This window comes from Haliotis rubra, unplaced genomic scaffold (assembly GCF_003918875.1).
Source record: "Haliotis rubra isolate DU_JTF1 unplaced genomic scaffold, ASM391887v1 Scf705, whole genome shotgun sequence".
In the NCBI taxonomy this organism is placed as follows: Eukaryota; Metazoa; Mollusca; class Gastropoda; order Lepetellida; family Haliotidae; genus Haliotis; species Haliotis rubra.
Window position 1 is genome coordinate 212,911 of NW_025767419.1, and position 22,839 is coordinate 235,749.

A 22,839-nucleotide genomic window follows, 5' to 3' on the forward strand; every position below is an offset into this window, starting at 1 on the left:
TTATGGCTGTGAAATCGATGTCTATTACATCCACACTCCACCCAATGGCGGCATGTATTTCCGTGTTTTTCTACCTCTGTGGGAATTCTATGGAACACCGAAAGGGAAATGTTAATTTCCAATGCGATGTTTTTTCTCCGCCAACGCAAATCTCCCCTGAATCAAAGTGATGAGCTGGTGCCTATGAGATTCATCTGTGATGTACACAGAGCACCATTTCTTCAGTAAACAGGCTGCCGTTGTACAAAGCTATCTTAGCGCTATAAGGTGACCGTAACTCCCATACCTCACAGTCCCTGAACAATACTTCCTGTTCCACCCAGCACTACTGTAATGCAAACGCCCTTAATGGAACAAGTCTAGATTTCTCAGGTTCCGAATCTTACTGAGGCTCCTTTTCAATTTGAATGCATCTCTTTGTTTCTCTCATATATTTTCAGAGACTCTAGCGCTCGATTTGCCATAGATATCCGATGATGAGTGAGTGAGTTTAGTTTTACGCCGCACCCTGCAATATTGCAGCTATATGGCGACGGTCTGTAAATAATCGAGTCTGGACCAGACAATACTGTGATCAACATCATGAGCATCGATCTACGCAATTGGGATACGATGACATGTGTCAATCAAGTCAGCGAGCCTGACCGCCAGATCCTGTTAGTCGCCTCTTTCGACAAGCATGGCTTACTGAAGATCAATTCTTACCCGGATTTTCACGATGATGAAATTTGAGACGTTGATCTTGTTGATTATGTCTCGCTGTAGTAGAAGAGTATAATAGACAGCACAGTGTAAATGCTCTGTGATGCGAAGTGCCACCGAAAATGGCATGTCATCGGTGTTGTTCAGAGGTAAATGTTCCACGAATATCCACCGAGTTTCTGTTGATTGTCCGGACAAACACAAAACACACATGACTACTTTCAACAGGCGCTTTACTGTACAATGCAAATAACATTAAAAATATACAGTTTCAATAATATCAAAGGACAATTTGCCCTTTTATTAGAATCATGTGTGATGTCCGAATTCTGAAAGGTAAAGAAAGACTTCTTTTGCTTTGAGAGGTTACTTGTTTTGTCGCCTTGAACCGCAGGTAGTCATTTCAGAGACTAGGGCCCACTTGCACAAAGCGATCCCAATGCTGAGACGATCGTTGCTCCCATAATATAACATTAAGACGGCTGTAGCACTAAGATCGCTTTGTGCAGCGGGGCCCTGATGGCGTAACAGATGTGCTCGACTCCGACATCAAAGACGTACATGACGTCCAACAATGAATGCATGCCATAAATAGCACGAATGCATGGGATACTGACACTGCCATTCCAAATCAAATCATGGTACGTTTTGAAATTTAGCATGTCCAAACAACTGGACTGTTATCTAACACATGGTGCGAACTGTTAGCACTGTCGGATTATATACAATGTATAGTCTATCGATTGTCTAGATTCACGTTGCAAATGTCCGCTAATTCCAGAGTACCGGCGGCCATGACCCAGATCCACAAAGCATTCGAAGCGCTACATCGTTCGTAAGCCATGAGTTGCAATAGGTCGTACGCCAATGAACGCTCTGTGGATCTGATCCACATATTATGTTTTAATTTGCAACAAGGAGCAATGCTAACATAAAAACCTGGGATTCGTACCTTTTTCATAACAATACAAAATCTGACAGACTGGAGTAAACTGGTGTTTTTTCTTATCATACGATATGTACGTACATCGATATATAGTTGCTTCGTCTCATTATTACATGCTTCTTGGTTGCACATGACATACCTGTAATTATTATTATTTATTATTATTATTATACGATATTTATTAAAATAAATAAGAGTACAGCTGTATGTAATCAATCGTAACAAATATCAGTTTTTATTTTAAATTCTTGTTTTTCACTGCGAGCAATGCGGGCTGATGTCGTTACATTACAAGTCCCCATGGTGTCAACAGTCTGAGACAGCTGAAACCGAAGTCCAAATGTGTATAAATCACCATAGCGTTACTACCCATAGCGTAATATTCTTTTCAACAGCCTTATCCTTGTAAACTGTGGTCCGGACAGATCCACGTATATGAACACAACCTGCAATACAGTGTATGTAAACAAGAAGTGATAATAGAGCAGTATAGCTTGGCAAAGGGAATACAAAATACATGGGTTCTTCAAATCTGATTGTGGAATCAACTAGACATTCTCCCCTTTGAAGCTGAATGTTGAGTTGCACGAATTTTGTTATCATGCTGCAGTTGGCCATATTTCTATTGAATATAATAATTCAGAGTTCAAACTGCAAATTGACCAAGTGTTATGAATATAATTGTTCTTTACAATAAACGGACTAGACACAACCGGTAGAGATAAAGAGCTGCCGGGTGCAGTGGCCTATCGATACTTAATCATAACTCTTCTGACTGAAGATAAAGGGACACTCGAACAGTTTAACACACAGGAGCTATTGTCAATAACACACCGGAGAGGACTGAGTATGGAGGCTGTACACATATACACACTGTATTGCATTTGGAAGCATGTCATGGGAGAGTTGTACACAAAAAATAAAAACAAGATATGTCTCGTGACCTTTCCATGCAAAAATATTGTGATCGTGGTTTAACAATTGAAAACTGATAAATGCCATCCTCCATTGTCAAGGTTTTGACCTTGACCTTACTACAGGTGAAGGTCAACGTTCATCAAATCGTGCTTTTATGATTTCTTTCACACATTCACAAAATCACACTTTTATTCGTTTGAACCTTCTTCTCAAAGGGCCAACTTTTGTTTTCATGCTCTTATTCCAGTGCGATAACATTATACGGTTCCTATGTTTTCTTTAATGTAGCACCTTTGGTGGGCGATGCTAAGTCACGTGACGTTGTAGCGCCACCTAGCCGCAGTGTCTAGCACATTATGCTTTGCAAACACGTCCGAAAATGTTCACATATCATCACAGCTGAACAAGCACACAATGCCTTCCACTATCACATTTTAGTTGCGCACCAAACTTGAAGGTGTCCATTCGGTAGGAATCAACGTGATCCATCCTCAACTGGAAGCGAAATGCAGGATGTCCTGTCACATCACAGTCAACACATTAAGTACACTCCACAACCAATCATAACCAGTTTCACACAGTGACCTCAAGGTCTTGCCGGAAGTACGAGTTTGTCCTTGACACTTTGGATGTGGCATTTTGGGAGGAGGAGAACTGGTACATGCTGGGTGCCTTCTCTGATCTATCCGATCTGTCTGACCGTTGTGACGCCATGCTGGACACGCCGCTCGTCGTGGTGCTGCCGCTGGACCGACTGTCTTTACTCGACAACGTCGACGACGCATACTCAGACCCCTCGGCAAAACTCCGCTCAAATTCTGAAAGTGAGGAAATATTTTAATTACTTAAACACATAAGGAAGTTATAGATTTCAGTTTCTCGTAGAGATCCGAGGCAATGAATGAATGAAAACAATACCATGAACCCATAACTAACCCATTAGTTTTCTGAATATGTCCAGTGTTCATTTTAACTTTGTCTATGTAAAACATGAGGATCAATAGAAAAACATCAGTTCTACAACAAAACGTGTGAATGAAAACAGTAAATTTGACAAAATTAACACACTGACTATCAACACGTTGTTCAGTCGTATTTTATGGCACACGGAATATCATTCTCAGGTTCAAAAGGGAAACGTTCTCTAAATCGGCCCGCCCGCTATACCGGTATTTTTGCCGGTCCCAACGCATGCCGGTTTAGAGGGCTTCCGTTATATATATTTACATTGTTTCCTGGAGCAATTAATTGTTTAATATGCATGTTTGATACAGAACCCAGCCACCATCCCTCCACAATATCATATTGGCGACCCTACAAACCTCGTGATAAAAAAACAGTAGTAAAGATGTATGCAGTGCGACAATCATGAATGTTTATCAAGGATATGGCAACGTGATAGAAAGGTAATAACTCAGATAACGCACAATAAGGTCAAGCATATGTGCAAGAAATATTTCTCCCAAGACAAGTGTACAACGGAACACAAACAGTATTCACAAATAGCTATATTATTGACGTCGAATCAATTATTGTTAGATCAACAATCACTACCTAAAATGCCATTTTGTCAGCCTACTTCCGATATATTGATTTCTATGTCATCGAAAATAACAGCTGGTAGGAATTTACGAGGAGAATTTGTTCAGTTGCCATAGAAACAAAGATACTTCCGGTGTCTGAGAATAGCTGGTCATTGTTTACAGTGGAGCGTGGCTGTGTGGGGAGCACCACACCTTCAGTCATCAATGCTTGATGACTGTAATTCTCCCACGAGAGTGGGTGATGAATGTACACTCGGATTCCCAGCGTGTATCTGATTACTTTCAGGATCTCCCGATGTTAACATGCAATCTTATCTTACTACGCGTGACTTCACAGCGAACCATCAAGAATATATGTAATGGATAACATTGATCTAACCCATTTGATGTTTCCGAAAAGCACATTGATTGTTGCAAATTGTGTAGTGGATATCCGGTATGTTTCGAAATGTTCCTAGTGAGTAAGTGACTTCAGTTTTACGCCGCATATTATTCCAGCAATGTCACGGCGGGGACATCAGAAATGGGCTTCACACATTGTACCCATGTGGGGAATCGAACCCGGACCTTCGGCGTGACGAGCGAACGCTCAGACCACTAGGCTACCTCACATCAACTCACATATTCAGAATAGGATATTTGTGGTACCCTGTCATTTTCAAAGCATCCCGCGTGACCTTAAGAGCCGATTAACATGAGGATCGGTTGGTCACAATGAAAGACTAAATGCACTGTAATAATGTCCTTAGATTCAAATACCAAACGTAAACACGTTAAATAATCCATAATTTTGGACACGTTAAGGTTCTATACATGTCTATGAGCTTAATTACATACATGTTTAGATGATGTGCATGTCGTGTTTTGGCTATGAGACGATAGTTCGCTTCATATGTTTAGACTTGTTCTTAGAAGGTGTAGTGTATAACGCGTAAGTCTAAACATGAAACGAACTATCGTCTCATAACTAAAAAACGACATGCCCATAATCTAAATATAATAATCTAATAAATATACCTTGTACCAAAGCACCGTGCTCACCTGATATTTCCCAATCTTCCCAATGGTCTTCATCACCCTCATCAAGGTCATCCTCCGAACATTCCTCCCAGAGAGCCCTTTGTTGTTTAATACTTTCAATTGTCTCCTGGCAACGCTGCAGTTGCCCTAGCAATGCTTTGTCCTGAACTCGCATCGTCTCCTGCAAAAGAATTTACATGTGTCATACGTTTGTATTTGAAATTTTGAAAAAGGATTCCCTAATTCTTTGTTTCAAACGATTAATCTGGTTTGACGTGTGTTCGCTGGAAGTTTTGTAAAACACAATGGAGACCAGGTTGTTCGATTTTGAAAGATGAAAAACCAAAACTTCAGTCAACAATTAGTTCAATTTTCAGTTAAACAGAAACAAAGGTGGACTGAAAAGAACAGAAAATCGATACCAGTCCATGGTCATGGTTGAGTCAGTCAGTCATACACGCAGTTCGCTCTCAGTTACATAGTTATGTCATGCCAGGTTTGTCCAAAGACTTAATTAGTGCTTTGAAGAACAACAATTTAGAAGTAACGAACATTAGTCAAGTACTTTTGGGATATTGACTTCTTTATTTGTCTTGAAGACATAATGACGACAGGTTACTTGCGGATGAACTGATCGAAATGTTTGACATGACATTATGAATGTCACCGTTAACCTCTCAACGTTACGTTCCCAACACATCGCAGCGTGGATAGTTACGGAAACCGACGAAATGGCGTTTTGATCTGAGTTCAGATGCATATTTGATAAGAGGACGAAGTTTCCTAGGGCTTTTAGTTCAAGTACTATGGAAGAGAGACACATTGGTATTTCATGATAAGTCAGATTCCGCCCGAACACGAACGTTGTTTTCCCAGTGCAGCGAGTACATGACATCGTCATGTCAATAATTTATAATGTTTTCGTTCAGTCATTAAACAAGCTGGACTGGGATTTAAGCAAATGGTTAGGAGTTCCTTCATAACTGTATCCATTTGCCAGACATACACACGATCGCGGTACATCTAGCAGTAACCGTGGCATGACCGGGAGAGGACATATCGTGCATAGGGCCGTACAACTAATTGGAGACAGCTTCTGTGTCCACGGCGTTGGGCTGATTGAATACATGGGCCTCAGTTCAGTTGATATTTGTAAATGATGGGTCAGCTTTCAAAACAATGTGCCAAGGATCTTATCAGACCGCTTTCAGCGACATTCCAGCAACATCACGTCGAGGGAATGTCCACATGGACGCATAACTCGTTGTATTCATGTTGGGGATCAAACCGGGCAATAGGTGTGATGAGCGAACGCTTTAACCACTTGATTCAGACTACCACTGACAAAATATAAGGAGTTAAAGTTGTTCAGTGTCAGTGAACCAGCACCTGTCACTGGTCAAGATGGTGTATTTGGGTAAAATATCAATTATTTTACGTTTTGCATGAGAGTGTGAACAGAAGAATATCAAAAACTAGGAATAAGAAATCAAAAGCTTTTAAATGTTTTCCCAACCTTTGGGACATAATTAAACCAGAATCACGCTGATTTGTATAGTGTTGTCTTCCATTGAATCAGTATTGATACCAAGCCTTTAGCCACCTGATCAATAGGTGTTATCGATATAGTGGCCCCGGGGTGCAGTTTCTACTGTAAGGCTTCTAGATAACAGACCGAGGGCTAAGTCTGGTATTCCGATCTGACTGATTCATTTTCTTTCCCCGATTGACGTATTGATGTATTCAACGGCAAAAAAATCGAAACATCATCAGACTCGAAATCGCAACACGCATCTCTGACAGCGAAAAACCCTCTGGCTAGAAAACATTAACTATTGATGTTTGGTTGATTGACGGAATTAGGTAGAATAAACAAGCCGACCATCTAGGGAGGCGATATTCTTAGAGCCGATAGTATAGTGATACACAGTGCCTTAATGTAGTGGCGGCATGTATGGCACCCGAACCTGAGATATCAGAGCTAAGAGAGCGGTGTACATATAGAGAAATTGTTCCTAGTGATTGAGTGAAATTTTTACTTCTACGCCGCTTTCTAGCAATGTTCCAGCAATATCACGGCGGGGAACACCAGAAATAGGCTTCACACATTGTACCCATGTGGGAATCGAACCCGGGTCATCGGCGTGACGAGCGGATGCTTTAACCACTAGAACCACTACTCCACAGCCCCTGAGAGAAATCCATGAGCACGTGCGTGGTGCTGACTTGAACATCGTCAAGGAGATTCTGGGATTCGAACCCACGATAACTTTACACAATGATCTGCGTCGCGTAAAACAAAGTCTGGGCCTCCAGTGATTATACGATCAAACATGAGTTTGGAATGGATGCGTTTCAATCGCAATAACCTGTTCAATTACAGCCTATACACAGCCTCAGCTACCCAGGAGGCCACGAGATCCAATAATGAAGACCATTTTAACAGCTCATATGGCCGAGTTGTAATCACGCCCGCTGTCAGAAGACACCTCTACGAGTCATATTTACGACGACATATGGGCTCCTACTAGAGCCAACAGCCTGACCAGTGTACATAATTGATGACGAAACCTGGGGGGATTGTATACAGGATCGATACAAATCTACTCCGGGAACACCTGGTGTTGGACTGTATAGGGAAACGACGAGGATTGTGTCTGGCTGGACGCCGGGGCTGAATGATGAAGTGTTGAATCTATAGTCCAGCTTTACTGGACTTCGGCCAGTTTTCCCCGTCTTGACCAGTAACGTGTAATTAGGACTCGCAAAGTGTAATTAGAATTGCCTGTATTTTAGTTCACTGTATACCCCAATGAGGACTGGATTGTCTGGTCCAGACTCGATTATTTACAGACCACCGCCATATAGATTGAATATTGCTGGGTGAGGCGGCAAACAACCACCGAACCGAATGAATGACTTAAAGGATTGACCAACCAAGCGACTACTACCTTTTATAGACCTTACATTGGTGACCTTACGGTACCTTCATACAGTAAAAAGAAATATCCTAATTTTGTACATAAATACTGTAATTCCGTATATTTCAGTTGAAATAGCCATAACCTTTAATGCTATTTTTATTTTATTTTTTACTGAAATGCAAGGGCACGTATTTAAATATAACATTCCACATAACCTCCATAATCTATCCCATTCTCACCAGCTGTTGAAATCAATGTATTTGAACCGAGGCTGCATAAATGTACCACAACGGAATTCCTACAATACGGCTATTGTTAGATATATAGACATGGTATACTATGTATTGCCATACTACACGGGCTAAGCCTGACATTGGAGCGATCTATGTGTGGTAGGTAGGAGTATTTGTACACAGGTGATCGATGCGGCAATATACAGGAATTTGATTGACGAAGTAAGTAGGTCGGGAAAGTAATAACCTGGCAAATATCAATAACTACCAATCCATAGTAGGTAAACACGCATCTACAGTTCTTGGACATTGCACACACTATTTCCAGATGCAACGAATAAATAAATGAATGTTGTTTTGTGCTGTCAGTTTTACAAGTGAAGCAAATATAAGATGCATGCTAAAATATACTCATGAAAACGAATAAGGAACACCTGAAAGTACAAGTATTCCTGTATTCTTTTCCAGAATTTCACCCACAGTGCAATACAAAGTTTGTGAAGAAACCCGGAAACGAATAAAGGAACACTTGTACTTTCAGGTGTTCCCTTATTCGTTTCCATGAGTATAATTTTTCTAAAACATACTTCACACATACGAAGTGTGATTCCAAGATTCCCGTGAGAGATCGCCCTAACCTTGCACATTAATTACTTTTTCTCAAGCTTTGTAACCTAGTGTGAGCGATATATACGGTTGTTGCCAATATGTCTGTATTCAAGTACATCGTGACCCAGGGAGCTTGCCTTCACTTCCTCTGCATCTCCCATCTGTCAACATTCATTACTAGGAGCGGTGAGAGATACACCTTGCAGCAGTCTTCCGTACGTTTACTTCAGATATACGGAAACGTACTGGTTCATTTGATAGCTCTTGACATATGCGTGCTTGTGTTTTCCACAAACTGAATTATCGATGATGCCAACAATCCATACACAAGAAATATAGAATTTCCTATTATATAAGATTGTGTTTGGATCCCACGTTTTACTGTTTGCTAATATATAATGAAATAGGTAGGCATTTGTAGACGCTGATACAATAATGCTTTTAGTATTAAGCGCCGATATAGCAATACATGTATTTCGCTATATCACGCCGGCTTGAAAACAGACGGTCCGTACCAAATACACAGAGGAGCAATGACCTGTGGTTAGGATCAATTCCATTAAGTCGCCGGTCCGACCACTCGATCCACATAGTCGCTTCATGCGGCAAAAATGCTCCTGGAAACCTTCTGTAACCTTCTCTAATTTATTTACCAATTTGTTCTTTTTAATAACTGGATTAATCAGACGCATCACAAACATGCATTTAAGTGCATTATGCAGTTGGCGTCTTCGAGACTTCGAGTTACATTCCATGCCCATTAATGCACCAATAAGAAAAAAACACGGAAACCTTTCACAAGAAAGAATTCTTCGTTTGGTACCAAAAGGGCGATACGACTGGAAGCACTGCTTGGGTGCCAACATCAACACCGACATATGGTCACCGATGATGTTGCGATGATGTATGCTAAAGTTAACAAAAGCACGCCACGTGCTGACTACCTCGCCACAAAGAGCTTCTTCCATAGCACCAAAACACCTGGGAAATGTGCGTATTTATATTCTTCTGCACGGGCTGCTTACTGAGCTGTATCGCATTACAACGTGAAAGAGGAAGTGCCGTGTTCTACGGCAAACGGCCTGATCATCTACGCAGAGGTATATCTTTAACCTGGGGTGTGGTTGGTTTCACGTTCCATGTAACCTATAGTTATAGGTTAGTTGGTTGTGTAACGCCGCGTTGAGGAATATTCCAGCTATATGACGGCAGTATGTAAATAACCAGTCTGAACCACACAATCCATTAACTGATATCAGGACTATCTATCTATACAACTGGGATAAGATGATATTTGTCAGCCAAGTACCCGATCCCGTTAGTCGTCTCTTCCGACAAGCATCGGTTACTGAAGACTCAACCCGGATCTTCACGCGTGTGTTAACCTATGGAGTAACAACTGTATGACTGACTGACTGGTTTTACGCCGCTTTTAGCAATATTCCAGCAACATCACGGCGGGGGACACCAGAAATGGGCTTCACACATTGTACCCATTTGGGGATTCGAACCCGGGTCTTCGGCGTGACGAGCCAACGCTTTAACCATTAGGCTACCCCACGGCCCCAACAACTGTATGAGGATACGCTGAGTATATACTAGTATAACTGACACTAACTGTCCAAAAAGCAGTGATCGTAAATTATACAGATCTACTGACATATCGCTTTCAAACTATCAACAAGGGTATTTGGCGCCCTGTTACCTCCTTGGTACTAGCATCTGTCCAGAGCCGTTCATTGAGAGAATAGACTCCTTGATACTACCGTACTGGCTGCAGTTGAAGACATCCTTACACTCACTACTGACAACAATGTTCTTTTGTTCTTCCAGTTGATACTAGTTATTACTTATCAAACCTTCTGCATCGCATAGTCTTGGAACAATCAGCTTGGACAAAGACGTGACTACACGTAAAGAGCTTATTGTCATGTCATACCGATCCAAAACCCATGTGTTGTATACTAGCTTAGCATTCTTTGAATAGCAATCGATGATTAATGGCAGATACTTTTTCACGTTTCCTACCACTGCACATCGCTGATGTGGATATACAAAAAGTAGGTATCCTAATGACTTCTGGAAAACCTGTAGAGATGTAAGAAAATACTTCAAGACAATTTAAGAATAGCCTGTATGAGCCTATTTTGAACTGAATCGAAATTTTTTAAAAGATCTCATTATATGGAGAATGTGGCTCTGAGGTGCAACTTTGAAGTCGTTACCGTGTAGATGAGCATAATCAGTAAAATCTACTTTCTGACAACCCGATGAACCTGCAACCAAGACCCCCACTGTATGGTGTAATTGTGGAACATGACAACGCTGTCAATAGCGCCATGTCTACATGGATAAGGCTGACCTATGGCGTGACGTAAGCTATGAAGCCAGGGCTGGTTGGAATGAGATTACAGAGTGACAGTTCTCGTTAGTCCGCCATTATCGCTATCTGTCTGTGTACAGAGACACGGCGTGGAGCTGTACATGCAGCACAGAGACGCTTACCTCCAGGCTGCAGGTTGACATAGGTGAATACGTGCGTCCGTCTGACGCAAACGAAATGTACACCATTGTCTGAGGTTTTTGTTCTAAAATTAACGTTTTACGTCAACCTTTGTTGGACTCTGTTACAACACGGAATACAGTTTGTTCTTTAAATATCTACATTAGGTATTGCGACATATGAATTAGAGATTTCAGGGAATATTTTCTTTTGGTTATATTCTGGTATTCAAGAGGGCAGGTTATATTCCTGTTGTCCAGTGACGGTGTGCACCCACAAAGATGGCCACTCGAAGTTGCCCTAGACTAACGCTTAGTCTCTGAATATATATAATTTTGATAGTAACAAATAAACCCATTTAAATTGAAAAGGAGCCCAAGTGAGAATTGAAACTCAGAACCTGGGGAAATCTAGACTTGCTTCATTTAGGGCTTTAGCATTGTAGGGAGGGCTAGGCATTAGGGAAAATAATGTGGTTCAGGGACTGCGAGACAAAATAGAAGTTGCCCATGACAGCCTTAGTGTATTAAGACCGCCTCCGTGGTGTAGTGGTTAGAGCGTCCACCCGAGACGGGAAGGTCGCGGGTTCGATCCCCGACCGCGTCATACCAAAAGACGTTAAAATATGGTACTTGTTGGTCCCTGCCTGGCGCTCGGCATTAAGGGGTACAACAAGGACTGGTCGGCTCGGGGTCAGTATAATGTGTCTGAGTGGGGTATTCATGCTTCACTGCGGCATGTTATCTCAGTGGGCTAGCACTATAAAACCAGCTTAAGTCTGGGCTAGTACAAGCAGCCGCACATACACATACACACGCATGCACGTCGTCATGTGAGCGAAATATTCTCAAGCACGACGTAAAACCTAATTTCACCTCACCTCACCTTAGTTTATTAAACAGCTCCGCCATCCGACTTGGCGGGTAGTCATGACATGGAAAAACTCAAAGGTCTATTTCCACATTTCCACTATACATATAATGTAATCGAATCCTTAATTAGACTTCTCGGTATCGTAACATGGTTTCAATCGTGCGACACATGCTGGTACAATTACATACGATTACATGATCAAAGTAACAATACAATTCTTAATTGAAGAAACACATTTACACAATCGATAACTGTATCCAATTAGCACTAACGCAACCGCCCGTCATGGAGTGCAATAAGCAACACGCGTTCACAACATTCGTCCGAAAGTTTTCTCCCTTGACCTTGATACGTGACCACACACACTTGGGGACTACAGAGACACGGAAGCCTTAAGAAGTAAACTTAAAAAATGATAGTGTTCACTCCACGCGATTGACACACATATCATGTGGTAACCGACTGACAGTCAGACAGAACCAGGTGTCCGGCCTTGGAAATGTCCTTGTGTTTATCGGGGAAAACGTCGGACGGGCACGATCTCCAAGTGAACAGCTGGTCCCACACCTAACATTTAGACATGACTCAACAATATTGCTGAATCGGTGATAAAGACCGGAGGAAATAGCAGAAAATAAGACATGTTTCTAACAACTGAAGGGAAGAAATCGTTTAAGATTGCTAGTATTCCTATACATTTGTATTTGCTGAAAAGGTTCATTCTTATGAATAACTTTGATAATAAATAAATTGTATATTAATAATAGGATATTTAGATATGCTATGACTAACGCATGACATCTGAAAAGGACGCAATCCTCAGTAGCTAGTGAAAAGTAAAGTAGCTTCTGGAGTCATATTGGTGCAATCATCCCGCCCATATATCCCATGTATCTCGGGTAAAACAAGGATCCCCTTTACTACCAAAATTATGCGTATACTAATCTCTGACAAGGGGTACGATACTTTCTATATGCACATTCTGCATTTCTTGGGAATGAGTTTTTAAATCCTTTAAGAGTTTGCTGTACGAATATATACTGCAATCACTCTGTGTACATAATGTTGAAAAGCCTAGGAAGGAAATTGTTTAGTGTCATTATTTTGTGGATTTATTTACCTGCTGAATTTTACCTCTATCTCACATACACAAAATGGAAAATCTAAACAATATTCGTTTTAAGTTTTAATTGTTGCCATTATTGTCTCAAGGAACTTTGCCCATTTTGTTCTGTTTTGATGTCAGTGAACAGCTGAGGTCATTGACCTGTGTTGTCGAGGGCCCCTTGCTGGGGAACTAAGGATAGCTTTCTCTATTCACTATGAATACGCTTACAGCCATTACATCAAATCCCTATTACAGCAACACCCAATCTACACTGAGAAAACATCGGCCAGCACTTTACATGTGCAACACATCGTAACACATCACCCAAACGCTATTAAGTCCCGACTACCTATACTCTCGTCCAGCGAACCCTGAATTATCTCTCCTTTGCCCTGGGGAGACGGGCCTCCAAAAATGTCAGTTCCGACATCAATGGTTATCAAAGGACTCCTCCAAACACAACATCACCTTATATTTAACATCCATGGCTTCAATTCAGGTAGAGCCTTCATTAATCATTCAATTTAAATCTAATCATGGCCTTTGAGGTTGATATAGAGAAGCGCGGATGCTAATCGGCGCTGCTGAATAAACCCATTGATGGTTTCGGCCGATATGAATCCGACGTTACTTCACTTAACGCTGGATGTAATCTGTATTGTGTAACAGTGAAGCTGGAGGCTGGCAAAGTTACATCAAGATCAATACAAAGTCCTCATCTTGAAAAAAATAACGAGTAGGAGATTTTCCGTTATTGACTGTTAAAGTGGAAGGGAGAAAACAACCTGAGTCCAGATCTATTAAGAGCAGGCCTAGTTACAATTTAATTAGACATGTAAGGACAGAGACCGTCGTTACCACTGTAGGCAAACTGCTCCCACGGTTTTTTTTGTTATTTTCAACGCTTCAAACATAATGTCCGATGCAGTTTCATTCTGAATTGTTTTCAGTTGACTAATTGTCCTGCCTTTACGTGTGTTTGTGACAGCTGCCACCGGTGGGGCAGAATACACTCACATGTTCGTCAGCGATAGTGATTCGTAAACGAAAGCTTTTGATAAAGATCACAATCGCTTACCGAAGCGGTTTTTTCATGATAATTGGAATATTTACACGGAATATTATTTAAAAGAATTGAGGTAACCGCGGACAGGGTATATAGAGATGGTAACTATATATACACATGTATATATATGTATACCGAAGCCCTTTAAGTCCAATGAATCTCCTGGTCTGACTTATTCATCAGCAATTTTACCTGAATATATTTATGAAAACCCGTCTTTGACGTTAAATATGCGCTGCAGGTTGTTGTTGAGAACACCAAAAATAATACCGTGATGACCACGAGTCATGTAGCTACAGGATTTAGGCATCCATCTCAGACAGCTCCACAACTCGCATCATTGCTCGGGAATCTTGTCCCTGTCTTGGTTCTTCTTAGTTCTAGGAAGTGAGTGAGTATGGTTTTGCGCCACTTTTAGCAATATTCCAGCAATAACACGGCGGGGGACACCACAAATGGGTTTCACACATTGTGCCCATGTGGGGAATCGAACCCGGGTCTTCGGCATGACGAGAGAACGCTTTAACCACTAGGTTATCTCACCGCCCCGTAGTTTTAGGAAGACATTAAGAGCGAATATACAAAGACCCAGAGCACCAAAATGATTTGGCTACATACATATCTGGTGACTCGTTACATATTGAAATGATGGGCGTTGTTTCACTAATATTAAACCATACAGACCCTGAAACAAATATACCCACTGCAACCGATGCCAGTCTAGAATATGCGCCAAGTCTAGATGATAAGTCTCAGGGCTCCTTTTTATTTTATTTTCTGAACATAATTTACGAGTTGCATTTTCTTTGAAATATATTCATTTCAGACTGGTCAGAAATGGGGGTAATATATTTCAGCGTTTATTGACATAGGACACCTGGCTACCTGAAGCAATTACTGCACATGTCTGTCTTTACAAATGTCTAAGACAAATATGTTTCAACCATGTTTAGAAAATAATTATGTTGGACGGATTGGTAACTTTACAAGGGCTCATTCTTAATTCGGAATAGAAACATGTTCTGTTCAGTTGTGAATTCGGTTAGCATTTATCACAAATGCAAATGTACAAGTTACGTGACTTTACCTGTTGGGTTTTAGATCACCCCCAGGCTGTTTACGACATTGTACGGACTTGCAGCAGCAAGAGGAACATTAAATAAGCAAATTAGCCACGCGGATTACGTCAATAAAACATTTAACATAGCACAATGTAACAATTAAACCACACAGCCTTTGATCTAAATGCACTGGCAGCTTGGTGCTCGGGCTGACCGCGTCCAAACGTCCACCTGTGGTGGTTTAATGGACATCAACGCTATCATTACATTACGTGACAAGGGTGGAGAATTGAGGTAATTCAAAATGGCCGCAGGCACTTTGCAAGATTGGGCAGTCATATTACACAATGAAGTTTACCCCTGGGAAATGATGTAGAGGATACGGTTATTGATAACATTCCTCACACGGCGATCGTGGTTGCAATTTTCATCGAATATGTCCAGCATTACAATATTTCAGATAAAATTATTGCCGGTCAGGTATTACATTCTCCTTCAGTCAACCATACACTAATTGACATCAGCCTACCTGAACAGACATTGATACAATGGTAGCTATTAGTTCTCAGCTTATTATAATTTCAGACAATTGTGTCACATCGTTCATGGTCAAATGTGAACAAAATTGTTAAAGTCAAAGTTAATTTGTGTAATTCCAATCTAATCTAACATAGCTTCAGACTGGGCATTTAACATCAAACATCGCCGATACCGTTGTTTCAGTACCCTGTGGATATTTTTGCAATAGAACGAACCCGTCACAAGAATAATACAGTTTCTTCCCAAACCCCACGCTGAAACAGTGACAAATCGAAGTAAAACTTGAACTCAACTCTCAAGCCCCAATGTAAACACCATACAACATGTCAGTAAGAAAACATACGTACATGTATATGACACGATATTATCACACTCTTGGGTGTAAATAGTACAGCATTCGATGGTCATAATTGAAGTCAGAAATATGGGACAAGGGCTTCCTATACAACGGCCTTTGTACACGAACTGTAAATTAACACGAATAAAATGAATTTGTGAGTATATCAGTGATTGTAGGTTTATCCTTTGTTATGAGTTAATCCGCATTTTATTGCACAATAATACTTTTTCATGAGCCAGTACGTGTTAGTGGTCACGGACGAAATGGATTCTACCATCCGGCCGAATCAGAAAGCTTTTCAGTGATGTAATTTCATGTTTTCTAAAGATGGTAGAACTGTGCTAATTAATTTATATAGTGCAATAAAAACAGTACTGTTAACATAATATGTCATTTACGGAGGCAGTCTCTGTGTCTTCCTTGGTACCAGCTCAGCCAGTAGAGTAAATCAACAATACACGGACAACCATGTGTCAATTGTCCAACATACGGCGGGTGTCGGTTTCTCCGTGTAACATAGCCTAGATTCTTTCTGTCGCAATACTAGATAGTTAAACAGTGAATATGTCACTTCCACAGCCAGGATATATTCTAAAGGTTTCAACTGATTATTTAACCTCTATTGGTGGGTAGATGCCTTCGTGGTTTACTATGTATACGCGTGAGTGAGTGAGTATGGTTTTACGCCAGCAATATCACGTCAAGGACACCAGAAATTGGCATTACACATTGCACCCACGTAGGGAATCGAACCTGGGTCTTCGGTGTGATGAGCGAACGCTTTAACCACTAGGCTACCCTACCGCCCACTTTGTATAGAAGGTCAAGTATGTTTCAATGGAATACAGCGTGGTATATACGAGCAGACAGACAGGGTTGTAGATCAGTGTATTTACAGTGTACAAGGTCCAACATGAAAGGGCTATTGAGAAATGAAGTGATATTAACCATGCTACTCTCTATCACTGGCGACCATAGGGAACACGCTACAATTTATAAATGTATATTACTAGTCAGATAAAGGATTATTTATCCTCGCAAAGAACACAGTAATGTCATCAGATGGAAGGATTAAGTTGATCCGAATACTAAATTTAAACAACTACCTAGTCGGCATATTGTACTTGACATATATTCGCATGCTATTCAATAATACAAGCAACAAAGCCTTTTCAATAGCCACAATAAATCCTACAGTCTCAAAGCGGAGTGCTTGCCAAATGTTCTGCAGTCAGAAACAATCGCCTGTTTCCGTACAGTCCAAGGTCACCCTGTTTCTTGTCCGAGCGCACATAGATAGTGTTCCACTGCACTCATTTCACAGCTGCGTTACTTCAAATTTGACAGACACTGAAAGTCCATATAATCCTGTTGGGGGCATGTTTTTCTCCGTAAAGGGAACGGAGACTTACTATTGTTAGAAAATCGAAAATACCCCCAAATCTCCCTGGTTAGATGAACAGTAATTACTCCGGATTTGAAATTTGATCATGCTTTGCATAAACAAAAGAGATATCATGTCCCAATTGAACCAGAAATAATCGGTTACGTGGTTTTCGGGCGTTAACAGTTCTTAATCGGAAAACTTTTCAGATGGAATATTGATGATTAATTTTCTCAGTGGAAACGGAAGGGCGGCCACAGAACGCCAAATTCGATCATTCCAATCAAGTTATAAATTTTGGACCGACAATTACGTTACACGTGTAACTGAAGCTTCATGATCTGATAAAATACGCTTGGGGAGATTCATAGTCATCTAAAAAGGAAGTTATAGATATGAATCAAATGGTCAGAGAAGACCACTACTGGAAATAGAGAAAGCAAGAGCTACTACTACAGTCTCATGTAAACTAGATCGAGGAGGATCAATGGCCATTGTAGACATGTTCACATGCTCGTGCTGTTCGCATTGTGATCAATTATATTGTTCTGACCCCTCTAAATGGGTTCAAGTGTTGCGGGCGTCAATAGGTCATAAACTGGAGGTAAGTAAACATGGTGTAGCAGGGCGGAAGTATTTGTAGGAACACGGTGACCACTGGTCAAGCCGATATTATAAACATGTACACAGATGCCAACCTTCTTAGTGCTTAACTACCTCTCAAATACCTTGTAGCTAAGGTCAAGAACTCATACAGAGGTCAACGTATGCCGTAGCCTAAAAAGTACAAGTTTCAAAATGTTTGCTTAAAAAGTTAAAATTCTACAAGACATAGTGTTTTGGTATTTTTCTATCAGCGTATCACAATGGCTTAAGGGGTTTCTTGCCCAGTTTATTTCGTATACACACTGTTTGCGCTTCTTGTACCATGTCCAAAGTGAGACAATTTTTTGTACAATAAATTCAAGATCCGCATCTACTATAATCGCTAGGCTCTGTTCGCACTAGCTAGCGTAAACATGTTTCATAAAAGCCAAATAATTGAATCAAATTTGCCTATTCTAAATACTGATGTCTGTGTCCTTTCTCTGTCTACACAGAAACACTCCAACGATTTCCCCCGCCTACTCGCCCTCACCAATAAACCTGAAGTAATACCCACGTCACACATATCATATTTTGTACAGACCATGAACTATACAACACATTCCATCATATACACGCAGTGGGGTCCTACCATACCCCATTTTGTTTAAACCAGGTGTTAAAACACCCTCATACACTGCTTCAGAGAGCCTGGTTCACCTACTTGAGCACTCGGCCGTCATATGCCCCAGCCATTCGAGTGAGATTTACGACACATACATGCCGAATTCCGAGAGTATGTATGATACAACATTACGCTGTAAAGCTATAAACCCCCCGCTGAAAGTGAGGGGTCGGGGGAACAGGTTAGGACAGCCGTACATAAACCGATAGGACAGTAGCCGATTCGTTGAGGTTGTCAGGGGGTTTATATCTAAATATAAAATATACATCACATTTGATTTTCACGTAATAAATACCTACAGCGAACTTGTCAAACTTGTGATAACCCGAAAATTCCCAGGGAATATTTTATTGCTTAAATGTTTTCTTGCGAATTACGTGTGGGCTTCGCCTCTCTGTAAACAGGAAATCGCAAGTCATTTGAATAAGGTTTGATAAAAAAATCTATAAGACTCTTTTTAAATATTCAATACATTTTCCACTGTGCAGCAGCTCTTAATTTCATCTTAAAAACTTAACAAATGTTTGTTTTGTGAAAACCTAGAACTGGGATACGCCCTTAATGGGTCGGGCAATGTCAACCCGACCTTGAAAATGACCCGTAATTTCCTATCGAATGGGGCATAACAGATCACGGCGGTAACTTTTATCATACAGATGTTCAGGCAGATTGTTTGAAGGGCTATTCTGATACAGCAATAACAATAGATACCCCATAATACCACATTCGCAATGACTAATATTCGCAATATTTTGTTTAGCTTCCATAACTTGGTGATCTATGTACCGGTACTTTGAAAGGAATCATCATTCACGTTTCCTTTATTTTGTATATCAGAAACTCAGCGGTACCCATGACGCGATGTTAGCTTTACGACTGTCATACCTTCTCAGCAGACTTACGGTCCTCCAGCATTAAGGTTTCTTCACGAAACAGAGCCGTGCAGGGTAGACTAGACTAAGGCTTAGTCTCTGAATATATATAATTTTGATAGTAACAAACAAGCCCATTTAAATTGAAAAGGAGCCCCAGGGAGGCCAGAGATTCAGAACCTGGGAAATCTAGACTTGCTTCGTTTAGGGCTTTAGCACTACAGGGAAGGCTAGGCTGTAGGGAAAATAATGTGGTTCAGGGACTGTGAGACAGACACAGGGTAGACTACAATTACAACTGCCGCTATGTATCATAGAACATGGAGGAGTGTTGAAGTAATAAACAATGTTGCTTTGTTTGTCTACTCGGTTATCTTGAAGTGAACAGAAGCATGCATTATCTCCTTCAAAACACAAGTACAGGGTTTAATGCCTGAAGCAATGCATGTATGTAGTTCTGCAGAACAGCGTCGAAATTCAACCAATTATGAAGCCCCACTCCCAAATCCGTGTAAGATCAGTGTGACCTGTTCTAGAAGGGTTGATAAGGTTTGCAAAAGGTAACATTTGAATTCATACAAGAAGAATGCACAGCTGTAGCAACCTATGAACAATGTTCAACCGTCGCTCAATGGGATACTGGTCATCAGAGTGCCTCTGCACAAAGCGATCTTAGCTCTGAAGTGAGAGCAACTCCAATACTTATAACATACATTTACGGTAGTTGTAGCACTCAGGGTGATTTTGTACAAAGACATATGGATAATAACTTCTACTCTTGACCATCCCTGTGATGCACTGACTTGTCGTTTGAAAATACCCAAGGTGTCCAGAATAGGAATGGGGATGGTAGTACATCCTCGCATGAATATTTAGTATCATTCCTTCATCTTTGAAAAAGCATTGGACATCCTGTTCGCTTCTAAGATTTCTTTGATTGGCATTCTAGAAGTTGGGTAGATGAAGGATGAGGACTATTTATGGATATACAACTTCTTTATTCTGTATAGGCGACGTTTCGACATAGATTCTAATGTCGTTGTCCATAAAAATAGTCCTCATCTACCCAACTTCAAGAATGTCAATCAAAGAAGTCACACGTCGTCTACATGGAGACGTGGCAGTCACAACCATCAACAGACTAAGTAGCTTAGACAAGAAGTCATCACTTGCTTGGCAACGACATTAGAATCTATGTCGAAACGTCGCCTATACAGAATAAAGAAGTTGTATATCCATAAAAATAGTCCTCATCCTTCGCTTCTAAGATGGCCATTTGAGAACAAAAACAAATACCTATTCATAAATTTCGCTGCAAAGATTTTTTGTACGCCTTTCTTACAATTATTTCCTTAAAGAGAGTACAATATTTTGAATCAAACGTCGTTTCGTCACGTCCATATAACTAAACAACAGTTTGTGTTTAGCAAACACGTGACAATACTTCCTGGTGTAACGTAACCAAATCCTGAGATTAGAACCTGATAAAGGGCTCCCCGTGGAGGTAGCAATCATCTGGGACACAGTTTAGTCACGTACGCTTGTGACCCCATCCTCCCCATCCCCATCGAGACGAAGCAGCCCACGCACTCCACTTGAAGTTCCATTATCAAGGTCGTCTACTGGATATGTCGTTAGGATTCCAATACATGAAACACTTCAGTATAAAGAGGTAGAACCGTTTTCGAACAAGTTTCTAATCTCGGCCCTCATCATTGCATGTACAAAGAATAACAGGCTAGATGAGAGGACATGCGTCCGAATAATGTTCGAAGATTACAGTCTATATTTTGAAGTTAACAGAACAGATGATGATGATGATGATGATGAAGATGATGGTCATGATGATGATAATAATAATTAACTTGAGCTTTAACACTTAACCAGATTTCCTGGAAAAGAGTATCCTTTCAACTTTCAACCCAAAGATATCAGACGCATTTAAACATGAAGGCCTATGAATGTTTATCTTTGAAAACATTGAGGCATTATGTATTTTGTGAATTGGTTTGGTAATCTTTTGTGAATAGAAATGTTTTACCTGTCTACCATAAAAACTATTTTTTCATTTGCCATAAGTGTCCATTTAGTTACCATTGCCTCATAACACAATCCACTTGTCACGGTTAACAAACATATCTACCTGGGTTAAGAACTGGTTCTGTAAGCAACACATCTTAGCAACAGTATAATTCAACGCACGCCTTTACATGTTTCGATAAATCAAACATACATCTGGCTTTCATAGCAATTTACACTCTACCCAGATAAGATAACTGGTTCCGTGTTCTCAATAGAACATTCCAGGGATATTTACTGCCAAAGTTTAAACAGTCGCGCCGTACATCAGAGTGTAAGCATGGCTGCTCAGCCACCTCAATGTTAGTTAACAATGGTCGTGTTTGGGTAGGGGTGTGATTTGGTTGAGGTGGACAATTATGGTATCAAGGTAACTGGTAAGTACACTCAGGGGTTCCGCGACTGAAAGGAAAAATATTTGTAAAAAGATACCCTGGAAGGAGGTTTCGGGGATTTTTCTGGAAAAGCTGATTCATCAGGAGTTTATCCCGTAAACTGAAATAACGAAATACTTTGGCTGTTGAAGAAGATACAATAAATAAACATTGTCTTTTTTTAACATTGTCTGTTCTAGGGTGTTATTAAATATTAAATATGTTCGTCCAAGTGAACTGGAGATCAGCCTTTGATATGTAGGTTTTTTTAATGAACCAAGCAACCAAATTCCTTCTGTGTTCATACAAATCTCTTCTAAAGCAAAGCCGATTCTGAATTCCGACTATTCTATGAACATGTGTTTATGAAATCAAATAGTAACGATATCAGGTGAGCGAATCATGCCAACTAGTGTGTATCACAAACACGTGCAAAGGCAAGACAATTGTGTAGTTGAAAAAACCCCAGGGAT

The 22,839-nt window shown here is 40.6% G+C and overlaps 1 protein-coding gene across 4 annotated transcripts in view; it reads right to left on the bottom strand.

Moving 5' to 3' along the window:
* Positions 1-918: 918 nt before the first annotated feature.
* The window catches only part of LOC124258996, a 50,683-nt gene continuing 28,762 nt past the window's right edge, over positions 919-22,839 (bottom strand). For all 4 annotated transcript variants that reach the window (XM_046693057.1, XM_046693056.1, XM_046693055.1 and 1 more), the window contains 2 exons: positions 5,152-5,311; positions 919-3,384 (listed from right to left, as the gene is read on the bottom strand). In XM_046693057.1, coding sequence (XP_046549013.1) covers positions 3,140-3,384; positions 5,152-5,311 — 405 coding nt within the window. In that variant the 3' untranslated portion in view covers positions 919-3,139. The remainder of the gene's footprint in view (positions 3,385-5,151; positions 5,312-22,839) is intronic.